Below are 18912 nucleotides of genomic sequence, written 5' to 3' on the forward strand. Positions count from 1 at the left end.
TAGTTTTAACTGTCATTTATGCCTCTAGTAAAATTCTAAATAAATTAGGTGCCTGGAACAAAACCTTTTTTTAAGGTGTTAAATAAGGACTCTTATCCTTATCTACAGGATCCTTAAAATCATCAGCCAGCAAGCGAAAAGTAATATTCTTTCACAAATGTAACCATTTTCAGCTGTGGATAGCAAAAATTACTTTTTTAGCTTCCATTTATTAAGGCCCCTGTAGAGTTGCAATAATATCAGCTCCATAACAAATTCTAAATTTCCTTGAGGAGGGGAGATGCAGATGAATTGTCAAGTTGGATTCTGCCCGACAAAAGAACTTGATTCTTTTTAGATAACCATACACTGATGAAATTGCTTGGATGGCAAAAACTATAAATAAAAAATCACACGTGTTGAAATTTGGAATGAAAAAAGTACAATTCTTGAAGAGGTATGAAGCAGATACTTAGTTAATGCTCATGGGCCATTCCACGAAAAAGTCTGAAACCATATCTTGTCAAAATGTTGTTTTGTGATAATTTAACTTTGCTTTACAAACGTTAAAGATCCCTCTTCCCCTGTTTCTCAACTGTGTGAATGAATTTCTTTTTAAACCATATCTTGTCAAAATCTTGTTCAATGATAATTAATCTTTGCTTTGAAAGAGTTAAAAATCCTCCTCCCCCTGCTTCCCATCTCTGTGAATGAACTTTTTTCTGAACTACATCTTGTGAAAATCTTGTTTAATGACAGTTCAACTGTGCTTTGAAAATGTTAATAATCCCATCTTTGTGTAAGTGTAAGTAAGAATTACTAGCTATCTCAGAACATTAGAAAAAAAGTTTTCTTGGCCTACACTCATGAAATTTATGAAATAAGATACAAAGAATAAATATTGAAATGCATGGATTTTGAAGAATTGAGATCCATATTTCTGTACCTCAGAGCCAAATTGACGCAAGTCCAAAAATTGTGGTTTCCCGTTTATTAGCGCATTGTATGTAGAAGTCTGTTCTGCACAGGGCTCGACTAACTAAAATTAATGCCCTAGGCCCACAATAATTTGGAGGCTCCCTAAAGACTATAACGGAGTGCAGTGGCTAATTTACGAATTTGAGGCTTTTTGGAATGATTTTTGGGGGACTCTTTGTCTATCACAGAACTATGTAAATTATTAATCATGTGTATTTATAAATAGCCTTCCGGGCCCCTCAGAATTTTGACATGGTAAATTCACTACTAGCACATAAATAAAAGTTCCCTTTTAAGGAAGCGCTTTTTCCTATTAACCAGACATTGCTTTTTTATTATTCTTGTAAAAATACATGTATTTTTCACATAGTTGTAATGCTATGCATAATTCTTTAAATAATTTGGGGCTCCAGGCCCAAATGGCCTGTGCAGTAATCAGGCCCTGGTTCCCCATCGAGCTACAGTTAACTCCTGATTATCCACTGAATTGGGTGGCACGAGTGCCGCGAATAATAAAAATCGTGGTTAAACCACAAAAAGACTAAAGTGAGGGACAAATGAGGTAAAAATTGTCCTTCCTCAAAAACTTAGCTGTATTGATGCATAATACTTTCTTCAAACCGTGAACATATTGGCAGTAAAGTAAAAATGTTTTGTATTTTTGCACAACAGAACTTCAGATCAATACAGAACAAGTATATGTACGATGAAGAAAGCACAAAAAATAGAGTAAAATCCCTCCTAATGGACACCCCTCTTATACGGACAATTTTTAATTCTTCGATTCCAAGGCAAATAACAATATTAAACCCCTGTCCTGCAGACACCCCTCTATTGTGGACAACGAAAATTGTCCCGTTAGTGCACATTAAAGGGGTTTTACTGTATATAAGTAAAACAAAAACAACCGAGTTTAAATTTGCAATTTTCTGGCAAAAAACAGCCATTGGTTTTTGCTTTTTTGTGCGAAAATACATGTTCCTGATTATTGATTGACTCGTGGATAATCAGGAGTTTACTGTATGTGAATGTAATTCTTTAAAAAATCCTTTTCAATTTTTCACCAAGGTGAGTGCGCTTCTCATCCTTTGCGTGCGCCAGAAAAGTTTTTCCTCTCTCCTGTAAAATTATCATTATGTGACTTACGTCCTTTTGATTCTACCCCATTCTTTGTAAATGGCTACTCATTTGAATCCGTTGAGGAGTTTATATATCTTGGAAGTGTCATCACTAGAAACAATATTAGAATTGAAATCAATGCTAATATTGTTTGCCGCCTGGCTATGGGAAACAAATGCTACTTTGGTTTGAAATGCCAATTAAAAAGTAAACTTCTTCGCCTAAGTACAAAAATAAACACATACAAGACCCTTTTAAGACCAGTCCTAACTTATGGAAGTGAGTGTTGAGTTTTAACTAAAGCGGAAGAAGATAGATTGATGGTTTTTGAAAGGAAAGTTTTGAGAAGAATTTTTGGTGCTGTAAAGAAAAACAACAAATGGCACACTCTCTATAATTTTGATAAATATTAAAAATTCTATAAACAGCCAGATATTATCCACTTTATTAAAGCCAATCGCATTAGATGGCTGGGGCACCTCTTTAGACTAGGTAGTAGGGACCCAACCCATAAAGTCACATTCACAAATCCAGATGGTGCGCACAAGAGGGGCCGCTCACCAACCAGATGGCTCGACTGTGAACAAAAAGACTTGTGGATGGAGGAAATCTGTTTGACAGGGCGGGATGGAGGAAACTGATTGAGACGGTCTTGGCCTGCCCTAGGCTGTAGTGCCAAAAAAGAAGAAGACTTACCTCCTTCTGGCTTTGAGGTACAGATTTAAGAACATGTAAAATGTTCAGTGATTGTAAAAAAGTAGAGTAAGGTTTTGAAATGTAGTACTTTGTAATATCTGAGTCAGGCAATATGATCATCCCCCTTTGGTAGATCCATCGGCAATTTAATAGCTGTTAGAAATTTGTTGTTGAAATTTCCTTCCATCTTCAATGCCACAATGTTTATGAAGGCAGCATAAATTTTTGGATATGAATAATTCTGTAGCCGTGAAGAGCATTATGTAGTTAACTGTTTTTGAGTGATCTTAATAAAGAGTTCAAGCTTGAAGTAACCTTTAGTACAAAATATGAGGTGCTCAATATAAAAAGTAAACCAAAGCATTTTTTTGCATGCTAAAATATTGATATGTTATGTCTAAATGCATTTATGTTTAGTTTGTATACTTCAAATTTTCTTTTAACTGGCACTTTTTGTTTTGTGAATGATTTAAGAGATTAAAAGTTTGGACTTCATAAATGTGTATAATTTTATATATATGCACATTAGTAAAAGGTATTTTTCATGTAAAAAAAAACATACAGTGAATTTCCGTTACCGAACATCAAGGGACTGCATATTTTGTTTGCTGTAACGGGAATTTTGTCGTAAGGGAATTCAAACAATGAAGTGAGACAATGAAATTGGGACTGAATAAATTGTTTCATTGAAACGGATATTTCATTGTTTTAACAGATTTCGCAACGGGCTTTCACTGTATTCCTTTTCTTAAAATGATTTAATATATATCCAGAAGTATAAGAATTTGACATTGTCTACTTTTATATTTTCTATTGAATTATCTAACAAAATTGTTTTTTTTTTCATTTAAAATGTTTTATACAGTCGGATCTTGATAACTCGAAGCTTACAGCTGGAATATTCTTTTATCTTGAAGTTTTCATTGGGTCCCAAACTATTGAGACTGTTTTGGAAACTTTCCATAACTCGGACTACCAATAACTCGAAGGTTTCAGTCGGTCCCTTGGGACTTCGAGTCATCAAGAGTTGACTGTTTTTGGCATATTTTCTTCTCCAAGGAAAAAAAAAGCACCTTGTGCAGCTATTTTCTAAAAAGGAATTCCTAACTGCTATTCTCTCTAAAAGTAGCGGCATATTAGATTTTTTATAGTATGATATTCACAACTTTTATTGAAATCTTTATATTAAATATTCAAAATTAAACAACTTTGAAAACTTCTAATAGAAATGAAGAATAGTAGGAAAAAAATTACAGAAATAATTAAACATCAAATTTGCAAATAACTTTGATACTTTGAAACAAAAAACAAGTAGGGGAAAAGGAGGCAAACGTGAATATTTTTTTAAGTTTCTTAATTTCTCAGAAAACATTATCAGTTTCTCACAGGAGAAGGGTCCCCATGATTGAATAGTTTTTTCTTTGTGCCATGGATTTTTTCACAGATTTAAAAATATATATATTTTTATACTTTATGGAATGTTTAAAAAATGTCTTCAATTGTTCACATGTGCCCCCCTAGCGGGGCACATGTGAAAAGGATTGAAAATGGAGGACGGGTGTCAAATTTGTTATAATGAAACACATGCATATATACCAATTACATTCAAGGGTTTGTAACTCATACTGTGTCAGTTTGAATTGTACAGTAACTGTCATTAAGAAAATACTTTTTTCGAATTATATAACTCTGCTCACAGTTAAATTTTTAAAGTTTCTTAGCATGCTCTAATCACTGGATTGACAAGAAAAAATCTTATAAGACTTAACAATACAAAGAACATTTTAATCATGTAAAGTTTATTCTTGTTATATAGTGTGTTGAAGTTTCATACAGAATATGGTGATAAATTATAAAATTACTCTAAACTTCAGTTTTTAGGAAAGTATTTTGTCTTTATTTTCCTTGCAAATATCATATACCACTAAATTTTTGGCCACCTATTTAGTAATTAAGGAATTTAAAAAATAACAAAATAATTATGTAAAAAAAAATAAATTAAACAGATTGCAGCAAAATAATAATTATAAATCTTTACATGTATTTTAACACATTTAGTGAGCCTACATTAATATTTATATTGAGGAGAGGATATGGAAACTGTTCACATGTGTCCCATCATCTACCTTAGAACTAATTTTGAAAAATAAAGAATTATTAATTCAAATGCAAAATTTAAACATTTGTATAAATTTAAGTGAATGTTCATATAATCGTTTGCAATAATTAAGTCTAGCTTATTAGTTATTTTAAAATATGTTTTTGCATGAAAAAGAGTGATAAAAGTACATCAGCATCTGCTAAAACAAAGCTGTCACCACAGGAACATAAACTGGGTCCTTGCTCTGAAAGTTTGTTTAAAAAATAGGGCTGGTACTTCCATTACTAAAGAATTTTTAAAGATTTTTTGCTTGACGCTGTCCTAGTAAAACATACCATGTTCACATGTGCCCCCTTTTCCCCTACCTATTTAAGTTTAAAGCTTTTTAAATTTTATTTACTTTTCTAAATACCTTCTATTTTCATACATAAATAAAATAAATTAGGCAATTTATAAAGTGCATGTTTCTATATCTTTTAGATTTGGAAAATAATTTTCTTTTCACATTTGTTTAACTATTATCGGAAAACCTTATTGTGCCTTGGCTGTCATAAAATGCAAAATATGTTTTGCATTGTTATATTTTTTTAAACTATAACAGTTTCAATTTTAATGTATTTTGCCATTACTCTTATTTTAAAACTTTCTTTTTACCAGTTTCATTACAATTCCTTGTTTTTTCAATAAATAATAAAATTATTCTTTTTGTTAAAAAATACTTTTTTTGAGATTGATAATAGTGTTGACTTTGACTTTACTAAGAAGCTATGATAATGAACTCTTATAAAACGCACACATTTATGTCCTATTTACTGTAGAATTGTAAAAATATTAAGCTTTTCTAGTGGTTGAAGCTAGAAATTGTCCAGTTAGTTTTCATGTGGTTGAATAAAGAACTTTTAATCATAATTTGTTTTGGAATTAATGTTTGATATGAAGAAGTTGATTTTTTACTCTTGCTTCAATAAATGGGCTATTCTATAAAGAAGCTAACATTTCTTACTGCACATAACAGTTCTGTATTTCATTTCAAAAGTTTTTTTTTGCCTAAAAAATCTTAGATGCGTCATTTCTTAGGCATCACTTTAGAAATAAAATATAGAGTTGTCACATGCAGGGCAAATGTTTTATTTTCAGTGGAATGAGCCCTAATTTTTTTTTTTTTTTAAATCTTTGCTAATAACAAAGCTGAAAGTCTCTCTTTCCGGATATCGGGATCTCTCTCTGTCTGGATCTCTGTGACGCGTATAGCGCCGAGATCGTTCGGTCGATTTTCATGAAATTCGGCACAGAATTAGTTTATAACATGGGGGTGCACCTCGAAATGATTTTTCGAAAATTCGATTTTTTTCTTTTTCTATTATAATTTTAAGAACATTTTACCGAGCAAATTATCACAACATGGACGAGTAAATTTCCAAATTATCATAATGTGGAACCGTAACATTTGCAAGCAAATTAACATAGCGAATTGGCGAGAAATTCATCATCCATTATTTGTAAATATACAAGGGAACCAAATGACCTTTTAATTTTCTACTACGGGCAAAGCCATGTGGGTACCACTAGTCTTTATCTTTACTAATAATAAAGCTGAAAGTCTGTCTGGATCTCTGTGACGCGCACAGCGCCTAGACCGTTCGGCCAATTTTCATGAAATTTGGGACAAAGTTAGTTTGTAGCATGGGAGTATGCACTTGGAAGCGATTTTTCGAAAATTCGATTTTGTTCTTTTTCTATTCCAGTTTTAAGAAAATTTTGTGAGCAAATTATCACAACGTGTGGTATATGGTTACACGTTATGATAAATTACGAAAATATTATAACGTGGAACCGTAACATGGGCGGAACAATGAATATAGCAAATTGGCGAGAAAATCATCATCCAATATTTGTAAATATAAAGGCAACCAAATGACCTTTTAATTTTCTATTAAATGGCGGCTGTTATAATTTTCCATTCGAACGGCAAAGCCGTGCGGGTACCAGTAATTGTATATATATACTTTAAAAATGCAGCAAAAGATTCTGAAGATATTTTGCTAAATTTAAGAAGAAAACTTGTCTAAAAGTATGTCCTCCTCTGATTACAGGTGAACTTCCTCTCAAAAATAACAAGCAGGATATTGGGGGGGAAAAAACGCTTTACGAACTATATAAGTACAGTACTTTCCCTACATTAGCAATTTAACTTTTAGCCCTAAGTGATTTGTACATGTATAAAAATGTAATTAAGAATTTAGTCCAATTCAACCCATAATTGGTAGAATCACCCAAATTCTGAACTCAATATAAAAGATGTTTAGTTTTTAAATACTTTAATTATATCTAAACTGATAATTAACACACTTTCACATACAAAAAAATACCAACTTAAAATGTTACCGAAATACAAAATGAGTGCTATGCATGTTTTTTACATTTTTAAAATCATTTTACATTTTTGTACGTTTTATTGCTATTTAAAATCAACATTTGTGAGAACTTCAAACATTTCTAAAGAAAATAATCTTAAAAGTCAAACACAAAAGATGTCAATTCTAATTGGCGATAAAAAACAAAGATAATTTAAAATGTTTATGAAAAACTTTAATGTTTCATATTAAAAGTACTTGACTTTTCTATGCTAAAGTCGGATTGATTTTAGTGGACTTGATTTTTGTATTTACATCAATAAACAAGTCAGCTAAGCTGATGGTACATTCCACATGCAATGCTACTTATAAAAATAAAAATCATATACATATTTATTTACAAAGTAGAGATTAATTGAAGATTAAAAAACACAACATTTTTTAAAATACAACAACTGTGCTGAAAGCTCAATTATAGATTAACAATATTTTTATCTTGATAGTCAACTGCAAAATTTAAAATTTGATAAAATAGAACTACAGGGTGCTTTAGAAAGGATTCTCCAACTTTGGAATGACATAAAAGTAAAACATAGAGAGAGAGAGAGAGACGTAATATGTTGGTCAAACAGGTCTGGAATTTTTTATAGACCAGTTTTCAAAAATGGTTCAAAGATTTGGCATCAGAGGGCACTAGTCGCAGATGTCTTTTAAAGTGTATAAGAGTCTGCTCAGTGAACAGAGGTCAAATCTCATTGCAATTGGTTCGATATGGCCACCTTTCACAGAAGCAACGTGATACAATTGAAGGGTTAACGTTTGAAATCGCTCACTGCAATGTTTGAGGCATAAGCATCTGTTTCAGTAAGGACTAGCAACTTAGAAACTTTACCCTTCGATTGCATCACGTTGCTGCTATGAAAGGTGGCTATATCAAACCCATTGCAATGAGATTTAACCTCTTTTCACTGAACACACTCTCATACATTATTTAATTGTGACTACAGTGTCCTCTAATTAATGTCCAATCTTTGAACTATTTTTGAAAATCGTTTCATAAAAAAATTACAGACCTGTCTGTCCAACCAACATCCCCGTAACGCTAAATGCCAAACACTTTATTGGTTCACTCACTTTGGTTGGACCAAGGCCCTCTTAATACTAAATTCCTATTGCATTTGCTTCAAAAAGTGAACTATCCATGTATGGTAATAATTCGGAAAACAGTGCTCTCCAGCAGTCGTCTAACAAAGACGTTACTATGGCAATGGATCCAAACAATTCAAATTAAACTCTTAATTGTTTAATTTCTTAGTTTATAAATTAACCAATTGTTAATTTCTAAGGTCTCCAACAGATAGCAGTTATCTCCAAACAGTTTTGAATTTGCTTTTGCTTACAAGAAAGCAATAGGTATTTAGTATAATGGGATATTGGTCCAACATACAACTTGTTCCACTTTTCTACTTCTCTGTTTTGCCGTTATGTCATTTCAAGGTACGGGAGTCCTTTTTGGAACACCTGTAGGTGAGCAAGATATGTCATGAGTATTATTTCATATTTTAAAATAACATTAAGCACACAAAACAGGGGGACATGTTCTAATCACAGTTGAAGCCTGACTATACACTTGCTTTGAGGAAATACTTCATGGAAGAGACATCATTTAATACATGATGAACGGTGCAATTATTGCTACTTTCCTCTTATATATTTAAAGCTCATTTATGTGTTACAGTTTTGATTTCAATACAAAAATTAGCTAAAACATTTTCAAAGAATAAAATTGAATTCGAAAAAAAATGCTAATTTTTTGAACATTTTTTAAACATTAAACATGAAAGTTGAAATCAACTAAAATTTCGAAAGAAATAATAACAATGCATTTGTATATTTGTACAATTTGTATCGATAATTTTCAGTTTCGTTAATTTTGTTCTTATGCCATACTAGCTCAATTCCAAAGGCTTTAATACATTTTGCGAAACCTGTATGAGTAAAATCATAAAACTCATAATGCATTGTTTTTTAAAAATGAATGGTAAAATCTAAAATGTGGAATATGTTGCATTGGTAATAAATGCTATTTTCTACCTACGTCCGAGAAAGTTGCTAGCCTATAAAATGCTCGAAATGAAATTTTTAAAACAGTAATTCAGATGCAGCAAACTGTATGTACATTAACTATGTCAAAGCAGCCTAAAATGCATAGGCATGAGCAGGTATTTTCATGGAAATCTTCAGTATTTTCCACAAAAGTGAACTCCGGTGATGAAATGAAATTGGTGAAATAGTGAATCATTTTCAGTAATAAATGCTATAACCTACTCATCCTTCAATCTAGTTACATTCTCACAAGCAGTTTCAAAATATAAATTCGGCACTGCCAGTAATGAACTTAAGTCAAAATTAGACATCTTTAGCACTTTGTCCTTTTTTCAAAGTATCATCCATTCTATGATACTGAGGCTTTATGTCATTTGTTGGCCTGTTGTATTGAAGGTGATCATAAACATCCACATCGGCAGAAGCGCATGCTTTACCTGAGGGATAAGAAAAAAAAATCAAATATGCTTTGTGCTAAATCTTATACATTTAAACGAGCAATCCTTGTGAGTGTGTGAGTATGTATATACAATATAACCCCTCCTAATAGACACCCCTCAAGTGCAGACACCCCTCTTATGTGGACAATTTTTAATTTCTCGATTCCAAGGTAAATAATACTATTAAACCCCTGTCCTGCGGACACCCCTCTATTGCGGACAACGAAAATTGTCCCGTTAGTGTCTGCATTAGAGGGGTTTTATTATATATTTATATTTCATATCTCGGAAACGGCTCTAATGATTTGGATGAAATTTTGGATTTAATTGTAGTTTTGCATTTTGAGTTCATCTACATCAGTGTTTTTTTCTCTAAAAACACGATTTTTTTTACAAAAAACAAGTTTTTAATGTAAAGTCTAAATAGGTTAAACCTTGAAAAAAACTGATTTGACACATAAGGCAGACGATTTGCAATTATAACAATGAAAATTTGTGTTCTCGCTTTAAAATGTCAAACTTGCTTAGGGTTGCCAGGCTTGGCTGATATTAGCCGCTTTGGCTAAATTCAATCACACTTCTGTAAAAACAAATTCAAAAAAATTATGTAAGTCGATGTTAGGCTTTTTTTTCTTATAGCGAAACTATTGCTTGACTGTCTTATTTTATTTTATTCATTTATATTCCATTTTACACTTCAAATAGTTTCATATGTTTTTTAAATCACACATCTAAATTTTATTTCGAAAAGGTGAAGTGATTATAATGCTGATGAAGTGTTTACATAAGTATCTCTCGTTTCTCGGAAGCATATCCAACGACTGGCGAGAACATTAATATTGCATTAACTTTATGCTTTTCAAGTGTATTTGAAAAAGTATTGAACCTCAGAAAAACACGAGTTAACAAAAAAAATCTTTTAAAGCCGAGCGAGGCGAGGTCGTCCAGGTACTATGATTTAAATGAAAAATCAATGTAAATAAAGCACAAATAGTAAGAAAATAGTGAATTCTACTTATATAAATCTTATTTGTTCTAACAGTTTTGATTCAATAAAGCAAATATGCATAATAATTATTTTTTTAATATGGAATTCTACATACAATTTAAGTGGACTCAATTTAATTTTTAGTCAAACAAGATAAAGTATTATTAGAAGTATACCTTTCACTCAAAATATGCATTCCTTGTTTATTTAAAGGATTTATCATGTAACAGTATGAAAAAGATATTACAAAATTCAAATTTATCTTATGTACTTCGAAAAATGTAAATGCTGTTTATTGCTAAAAATATAGGTAGTAATTTATTGAGATACTCTCTTTTTTTGAGTCATAAAACTGCCTATGGTTCTCAGAAAAGTGTGCTGTCCTTGCCTCCCCCTCTTTTTATTTTTACAAAAAAAAAAAAAAAAAAAACTGAAAGAAGGCAAAGAGAAAAAGACTGCACTGATGCACCATTTTGTGGAAATGGTTAGTTATATATGCTTGATTTGTTTAAAAGGCGTGCTTGGTTCAATTATCCGGCAGTCTTTTAATGTTATAGCTGGATTTTGTTCTGTTTCTGAGGATTTAATTCACTAAAATGGCGGATTAAATTATCCGGTGTTCACTGTAGTAAGAAATAGAAAAAAATCATTTCTTTCTACTCCTTGAAACATGCCATTTTAAGAATATTATTTAACAAAATCAAAAAAAAAAAAAAATGTTTTAAAGAAATAGTGTGCTGGATTCCTTAGGCACATTTTAAAAACGTACTGCAATAATTGACTACAAAATATGTAAAATTAGAACTAACACTGCATGATGTTTACAGAAAAAAATAATTTTTAGCATTTGAAAAATGGATTTATGTAGGACTGTTTCTGCTTATCTTTAAAGAACAATAAGTTTTTTAAATGTTTATTTGATACTTCACAATGTGGAATGAAATGTAATAATATTTTGTGCTTCCCAGGCGTCTGCAAAAGTTAGTCTGAATGCACACTGCATCACAACCAGGGCTGCGGAGTCGGAAGGAAAATGGCGGACTCCGACCCCAAGATTTTGAAACGCCTGACTCCAACTTCGACTCTGGATTTTTTTTAAATTCTATTTTTTTCAATTCCCTCTCCCCTTCAGGGGAAGGGGGGAAACCTCAAAACAGTTAGAAATATTGATTCCTTTTTATGAAAATTTCGCATTTTGTATTTTATTGTAAACCCAAGACACATACAAGGTTAAAAATTACAAGTTTTCCAATAGTTACGAGTTTAAAAGTGAGATGACTTAAAAATTCCTTTAAGAAATCTTTTTTTAAGGGTTACTTGTAATTTGCTCCCTTTTAATGTTTAACAAATAGATATTGATCAAATCGTGTGCTTTCAATTTTTGAAAGCGGTAACTTGAGAGAAAAAAAAGCTTTTTTTTCTGTCTAAGTTCTTGAGTACGGCTGGTTTGCCCCTGATGACACCCATCTGGTAGGTGACACCCAAAGTCAATTTCAGAGTTTATAAAAAATATAAATACTTTAATTCTGAAAATTTTGACGAATATATTTTAAATTATATTTCATCACTAAAATTTCAATGAAAATAGGGCACATATACGTCAGAAGCAAATTTTACACAAAATGCACAAACGTTAATATGAAGATTTTAAGATTAACTGCAATTATTGAGTGTTGTAACCAAGAAATCATTTACACTTATTTTGTTCCATACTTTTTAGCGAGAATCAAGCTTATAGAAATAGTCTTAAGAAGTTAGATTATTTCATTATTATTAGAATATTAGATTATTTCATTGGATCTTTTGGATTCATGCTTTCGCGAAAGAACTTATTTGAATTTGTCGATCACCCTCAAAAGTTTCCATCTCAGCTAAGGGCCTCGTCTTACTAAATTGTTATGTTCTTTTTACTATTTTATAACTGAGATTGAACAAAGCACTATATTTCTATTTTTATTTGAAAGTGATTACTTGAAAATGTTAGGCAACAAAACCGTCTGCTGACAGTTGCTATTAGTTAAGTTAAAAAGCAAGAAAACTAGGGGACGGCTACAGAAAGTTTGGTAAGCACTCAAGCTAGCTGATTACCATAATGGCAGTTATTTTCTCATTAGTAGCTTTTTATACATGTAATCAAACCAATTGGTAGTCTTGGTAGTTTCCAAAAAATGCAAGGAGAGTTAGTAAAAATGAAAGAAAAAAAGAAGACCGGAGTCGGAATGTTTTCTAACGACTCCGACTCCTTTACCTCAAAATTAGTCTGACTCTGACTGACGAGCCCTGATCATAACTCTTTATTGTTGCTTACCTCAACAATCACCCCCAAAGGAAACCCGAATGAACTCCTCAGAGCAGTTGCTAATTTGTAGGCAACAATCAGCCAATGTGTAATAACACCTTTCAATATTAAATTATACACAAAGATACAGGAACCTAATAATTTGTTTAAAATTCTTCAGTAATATACTCCAAATATTAATTATTGATCACACGATCAAATACATTATTAATGAATAATTCTTACCTTCAAAATTTCTGTCCTTAACTTCATCATAAAATGGCTCTTTTTTTGATAAATTTGGCTTTAAATCTTCAATACTATGGTAGATATTAGGATTAAATTCAAAATCACCTTTAGATTTTAAAGCAACTTCTTCACTACAACCACCACAGGCACCTAAAATGAGATTTTGTTGGTTTTTTTTAAAAGTTCACAGAGAAATGAAAAACAAATAACAGCAAAACCATGTTTCAGAATTAGTTTTTAACCCATTCTTTGCCCCGGCCGATACAGGATCGGCCGCGCAGTTTGTGTTAATACTGCCCCGGCCGATTCAGGCTCGTCGCAAGAAAATGGTTTCTAACTGCCTTCGACGAACCTGTGTCGTCACGGCGTTTTTAGCAGTTTTTGCCTCGGCCGAATATGTGTCGGCGATCCTTCCAGGGGCAGAACCCTGTTATTGCGCTTCTCTGTTGGGTTCTGGTGCTTTTAAGGGAGCGGTAATCAAGCTCTTTTCCTTAGACAAAATGGATGTAACTTATAGTATTTCACAAAACTTGTTGTAATTTATTTTATTTTACTAAGATATTAACCTTTCAAGTACTCCTGGATGAGACACGTATAATGCTTCAAATAATCAGGCATTATATTTTTATCTTTTCGTGGAAGCTTTGTTTCTCAGCATTCTGGCATTTGAACTTCTGATGAACAAGTGTGAAAATATTTCCTTACACATTTAACAATATTTCTATGCCTGAATAAAATAAAAAAAATTAACAGATTTTTTTTTTCTTGTTATCAAAAATCCAACTTCTTACACAAGCAACCTTCACTAAATTGTTCACAATCCTCAAATTTTATAATTTATTTTACACAACATTTTTTAAAAATTATCTTACACATCTTAATTTTGTACGAGTATGTTTTTTTTAAATTATAATGTGTTTTACTATGCTTTTTATTTATTTGTATATTATTATTATTTTTTATTATATATTTATTTTTAAATCGTGATAATTTCAAACTTAAATTTTAACTTTTTATATTCACGGCATCCTTTGATGGGTTTTTAGTGATACAGTTTTGAATATTTTTAATTTCGCAAACAAAAATTATGACGACCGCATTGATTATACGTAATAGTTGACCCTGCAAAACATAAAATATATATTACAGTAAAAATGAAATAAAACATCTTGTTCTTTTCGCTTTACTCATACGAAACGAAACATTCCTTTTCTCCCTTTCTTTTTCAGATTTTATTTACTGTTTTAAAATAGCTCCAATGTTTTAACTGCACCTTCTTTTATGAGATTTTAAAAATAAAAATAAAATATTTGGTTTCTTTTCAATAATCAAGTTGCCTTAATTAGTAAATAATCCTATGAAACTAACTAAAATTTATCTCAATATGTTCTAAAATAAGAAAAACAATCCGACTCGATTTCAAGCAAGATTTTCTTTTTTTTTTCTTCTGAAGACATGTTCTCAAATACAAGCAGTAAAGCTTGCTTTGAAATTCCTTTCTGATTCAAACTGTTTTGTTGTAAGAAAATAATGTGGAAGGGTTGACCGCAAGACACCAAGGGGGACATCTCCTTAGGGAATCCGCCCAGGCAGTCTCTGTTATTCCTCTCTCAGCTGGGGGCTTTTAGTTGCATGCACAAAAGTATCCTTTAGGGAAATAGGGGATTAGCCGCAAGTTTTGATCTTTTGTAATCATTTATCTTTAAAATACTTCCCACGCTTGAGCAACTGATATCTGGACACTCAGAAGGGATTTAAAAGTCATCGCAATTACGATAAAAGAACCGAAAAGCAAAGAGATGTCTCTGTGTTTATTGGTCGTTTTGAAGGGTCACAATGTATCAAAAGGCACCGAAGAATACTTTTTATCCGCTTAGAAAATCATTCCCACAGTTAAAGCGTTTTTGTCCATTCAAATGCTCCCCTTGCTCACAGGTTGGATCAATCAGACAATTGTTTGAAGAATGTTTTGTTAAGCCCTTTTGAAAGGTATATCATCTTACATTTAACAGTTTTGATTTCTTAAGTGTATAAAAAGAAAAGAATGATATACTGAGATAAAAGCAAAAAGAAAAATAAATCAATAAAATAATTAGTGTTATAAAAATAATTGCTTTTCGTCCTATTCTCTATTGTTTATTATTTTCCCGTTATGTACTGTGTAAATTTAATGAATATTTCAGCACATATTAGCAACCTTGTATTTTATTGCACTATTTAATTCAGTGCCAAAAAACTAATAAAGCGAAGCGATTTTCGAATGCAAGCTGAACAGCAAAAACAACATTAAAATCCCGAGAGCAAAATGGGGAAAAAAGCGCTATTACAACGTAGCAAAAAGCTACTCCGTTCGTTATCTGCGGCATGCGCGTTAAGGGGTTTCGGGCTGATCATCGAATGGGTTAAACCCTTTTAATTGTGTTTTTAGGTTCCTTTTTTTTCTTTTTTTTTTTTTTTTTTTACAGGATTTGAGCAAGATCAAAATTTTTTTGACAGAGGGGGATGGTTTGACAGAAAACAAGGTTCCTCGGCATCATTCAGGAACCTTGTTTTCCAGACAACTCCTCCCCGCCCTCTCTATCAAAATAATTTTGGACTTGCTAAAGCTCTGCAAAATATAAAGGAACCCAAGAACACAATTAAAAGGAAAGGCATGGATACAATTTTTGGCCTCTTGAGGTCTCGTTTAGGAACTATGTCAATGGTTTTTCAGACTCGGAGTGCAATAGGGGTGGATCAGGTGTCTTGCTTAAGTACCCAGATAATACAACTTCCAAGCACAAGGTCTCAGCAGGGCAAATTGTATCTAACTTTATACATGTGAATTTATAGCAATCAGGACAACCTCAGATATCTACCTTACATGGACAAACATTGTTAACTCCAACAGCATCATTGTATTCTCATATTGTAGATCTGCTTTCGAAGCTATCAAAGAAGGAAAAATAAGGCTCACTCAAGAAATCAATTCTCTTCTGTTCGCCATTAGTACTATGGGCAAATCATATACCCTTCAGTGGATCCCGACCTATGTTGACACAGAAGGGGATGAGAAGGCCGATTCCCTTGCCAACTAAGCCAGAACACTCGAACCTGTAACTTCATCTACTATGGTTTTTGATGCCAAAGCAGTTGCAAAACAACTGCCCAAACCGAAAGAAAACATTCTTGCTACCAGAATTTAATTACAGCCGAGAAATTACAACAGCAATAACAAGACTGAGAACAAAGCATTTTGGGGGCATGAAGATCCTCCCCGATGGTTCCAGGACATATGAGGAATGCAAGCACTGCCCAGGCATGCAACTGGACCCCAAACAACTTTTTAGCTGCCCTTCCATAGTTTGTGCCCCCAATTCATGCCTTCGGCAATATTTAAAATTTCTCTTCCTTTTTTTTTCATCTTGTGCGCTTTGCCATACACGACAACAACAACAAGAGTTCTTTGCACTATAGATTTTAAGATAAGTTTTGCTAACACAAACGATGAGCAGCATCAAATCAACTAACCCCTCAGCATATTTTAGCATAGTAATGGAACTATAACAAAAATATCAATATTGGTCAAGCTGGCTGTATCAGTAAAATTTTGAAAAAGAAAAAAAAAATTAGTGATTTTGAAATATTGAAAGAAATTATTTGAATTTAAAAAAGAAAAAGAAAAATTATTTAGATGATTTAAATGAATTAATGTAGATACCTTTTTCTGTGTAACTTTCTGCATCATCATCAACTACTTTAGCTTTAGCCAAGTTACTTTTCATGCCCAAATCATTGTAAATGTGTTTGGTACCAGTATTATTAAGAGATGTACTACAGCTGGTCGGAGGGGCACCTTGATATGCATAAACAGGATTATCGAAGTGTCTGCGATCTGAAGGGAAAATAATAAAGCTTTAGAAATTGCTACTTATTCTATTACTTAAATTAAAAGAATTACAGAATAACATTTAATACGAGAAAAAAAAAACTCATTTGAATTTTGACGTCTTGAGTTCAAAATTTTTTTTTTAATCACGGACTGTAATAGGACCCTACTTGTTGTGTTTCTTGTTTCTACAAATGAACTGGAATGGAAATGAAGAGGAAATTTGAACCCTTCATATTATGACTGGTGGTTTTCTAGCTAAGGTAATCAGGGGCATACACAGGGGTGGAGAAGGGACACCTGTTGGCCCGGGCCTGAAGAGGGCTCAATATTTTCAAAACAAGGCGTGAAACATAGAGGTAAACTATATGGAAGGGGGCCTGGAAAGGTCATTTGTGACGGGCCCTAAAATTTCTGCGCATGCCCCTGAAGGTAATATGAGGCATATCCATAAAAGAATGCTCATTAGGATGCAGTAATAAAGATGTGGTTATTATGGAAAATTTGCACCCATATACTCATCATAAGGATTAAATTTACAGCACATACCTCTAGGGCATTTTTAGTTATAAATAATCTCAAATGATAGGCATTAGTTATCTAGAAATCTTGTATTCAGATTAAGTTTTGCTTTTTAAGTTCATCTATGTGGAGATTTTTTTCCCTTTAAAACCGTAATTTTCACTCCCCCCTCCTTTTAAAAGTAAAATCTGCTTAAGTTAAGCCTTGAAGGAGCACAAACGATTTGTTAATATGGTGACGAAAATTTATCTTCTTAATGTAAGTATTAAAACAAGCTAGACTTATTCTCATTGTCATGGCCATCTGAAAAATCAAAGCAACATCAACCTCGGTCAAGTGATCTCAATAAGCAATTCGTGGCTGCTCAGAAAAATGAAGTAATGGTTTATTCTAATGTAAATTTAATGCTAAATTATCATATTTTATAGTGAGTGATATACACAATTTTCCAAATCTATGGGGGTGCATCTTGCGTAAGTAATCAACTGTTATTCTCTGTTCAAAACCAGTAGGGTGTTATATTTCAACAGTGCTGGATCTAGGAGGAGCAAGCCAGAGCCCTTGCCCCAGAGGTCAACTTAACACAACTTCTGTGTGTTTTTCTCGTTGATACTCGATATAAAACTTGAAATAAGATGGGTAAGGATGGCAGCTTCAAGTTTTTGCTCCAGCTCAGAAAAATTGAAGATCTAACATCGTATTTCAGCATTAAATAAACTGCAAAAGAACTTCATTAAACCACAGTTCAATATAGCATACAATCCTTTTTTTTAATTCAAAGTTTAGTTTTGTATGTCCAGCAACTGTTAATAAACATTATTTTTTTCATCATTCCAAAGTTATGTTCCAGGGAGAAAACTATGCTACATATTTTCTAACCTAAGTTTCTGCTTCAAGTAGACATGAAGCTCTTTTTTTTTTTTTTTTTGGTGAAGGGCCTTTATTTTTTAAAAGTTTACTCTTTATTCTTTGAATTTCTTAAGACTGCCAAGAAGGGATGGAATGTGAATTAGATTGATAGATGGATTATTGGATAATTGAATGGATGGATTATGAATACCAAACACATTGATGTGTATCATTATTTTTTGTTGTGTAAAGAGTCTCAAAAAATATTACCTGGTGAAGGATTTGGATCAGCAGCATACCTAAAAATACAAAAAAAAGAAAAATCAGCTCATTCTTTTAACAACATTTTCCTAAAGATATTGTTACAAATTCTGTAAATAGTAAT

General features: G+C 32.2%; 1 protein-coding gene across 2 annotated transcripts in view; it reads right to left on the minus strand.

Annotated features, from left to right (window-relative positions):
• Nucleotides 1-7174: 7174 nt before the first annotated feature.
• The window catches only part of LOC129220255 (protein draper-like), a 242230-nt gene continuing 230492 nt past the window's right edge, over nt 7175-18912 (minus strand). For both annotated transcript variants that reach the window (XM_054854632.1, XM_054854631.1), the window contains 4 exons: nt 18798-18826; nt 16989-17162; nt 13286-13438; nt 7175-9770 (listed from right to left, as the gene is read on the minus strand). In XM_054854632.1, coding sequence (XP_054710607.1) covers nt 9637-9770; nt 13286-13438; nt 16989-17162; nt 18798-18826 — 490 coding nt within the window. In that variant the 3' untranslated portion in view covers nt 7175-9636. The remainder of the gene's footprint in view (nt 9771-13285; nt 13439-16988; nt 17163-18797; nt 18827-18912) is intronic.

Source organism: Uloborus diversus, chromosome 4 (genome assembly GCF_026930045.1).
Source record: "Uloborus diversus isolate 005 chromosome 4, Udiv.v.3.1, whole genome shotgun sequence".
Taxonomy (NCBI): Eukaryota; Metazoa; Arthropoda; class Arachnida; order Araneae; family Uloboridae; genus Uloborus; species Uloborus diversus.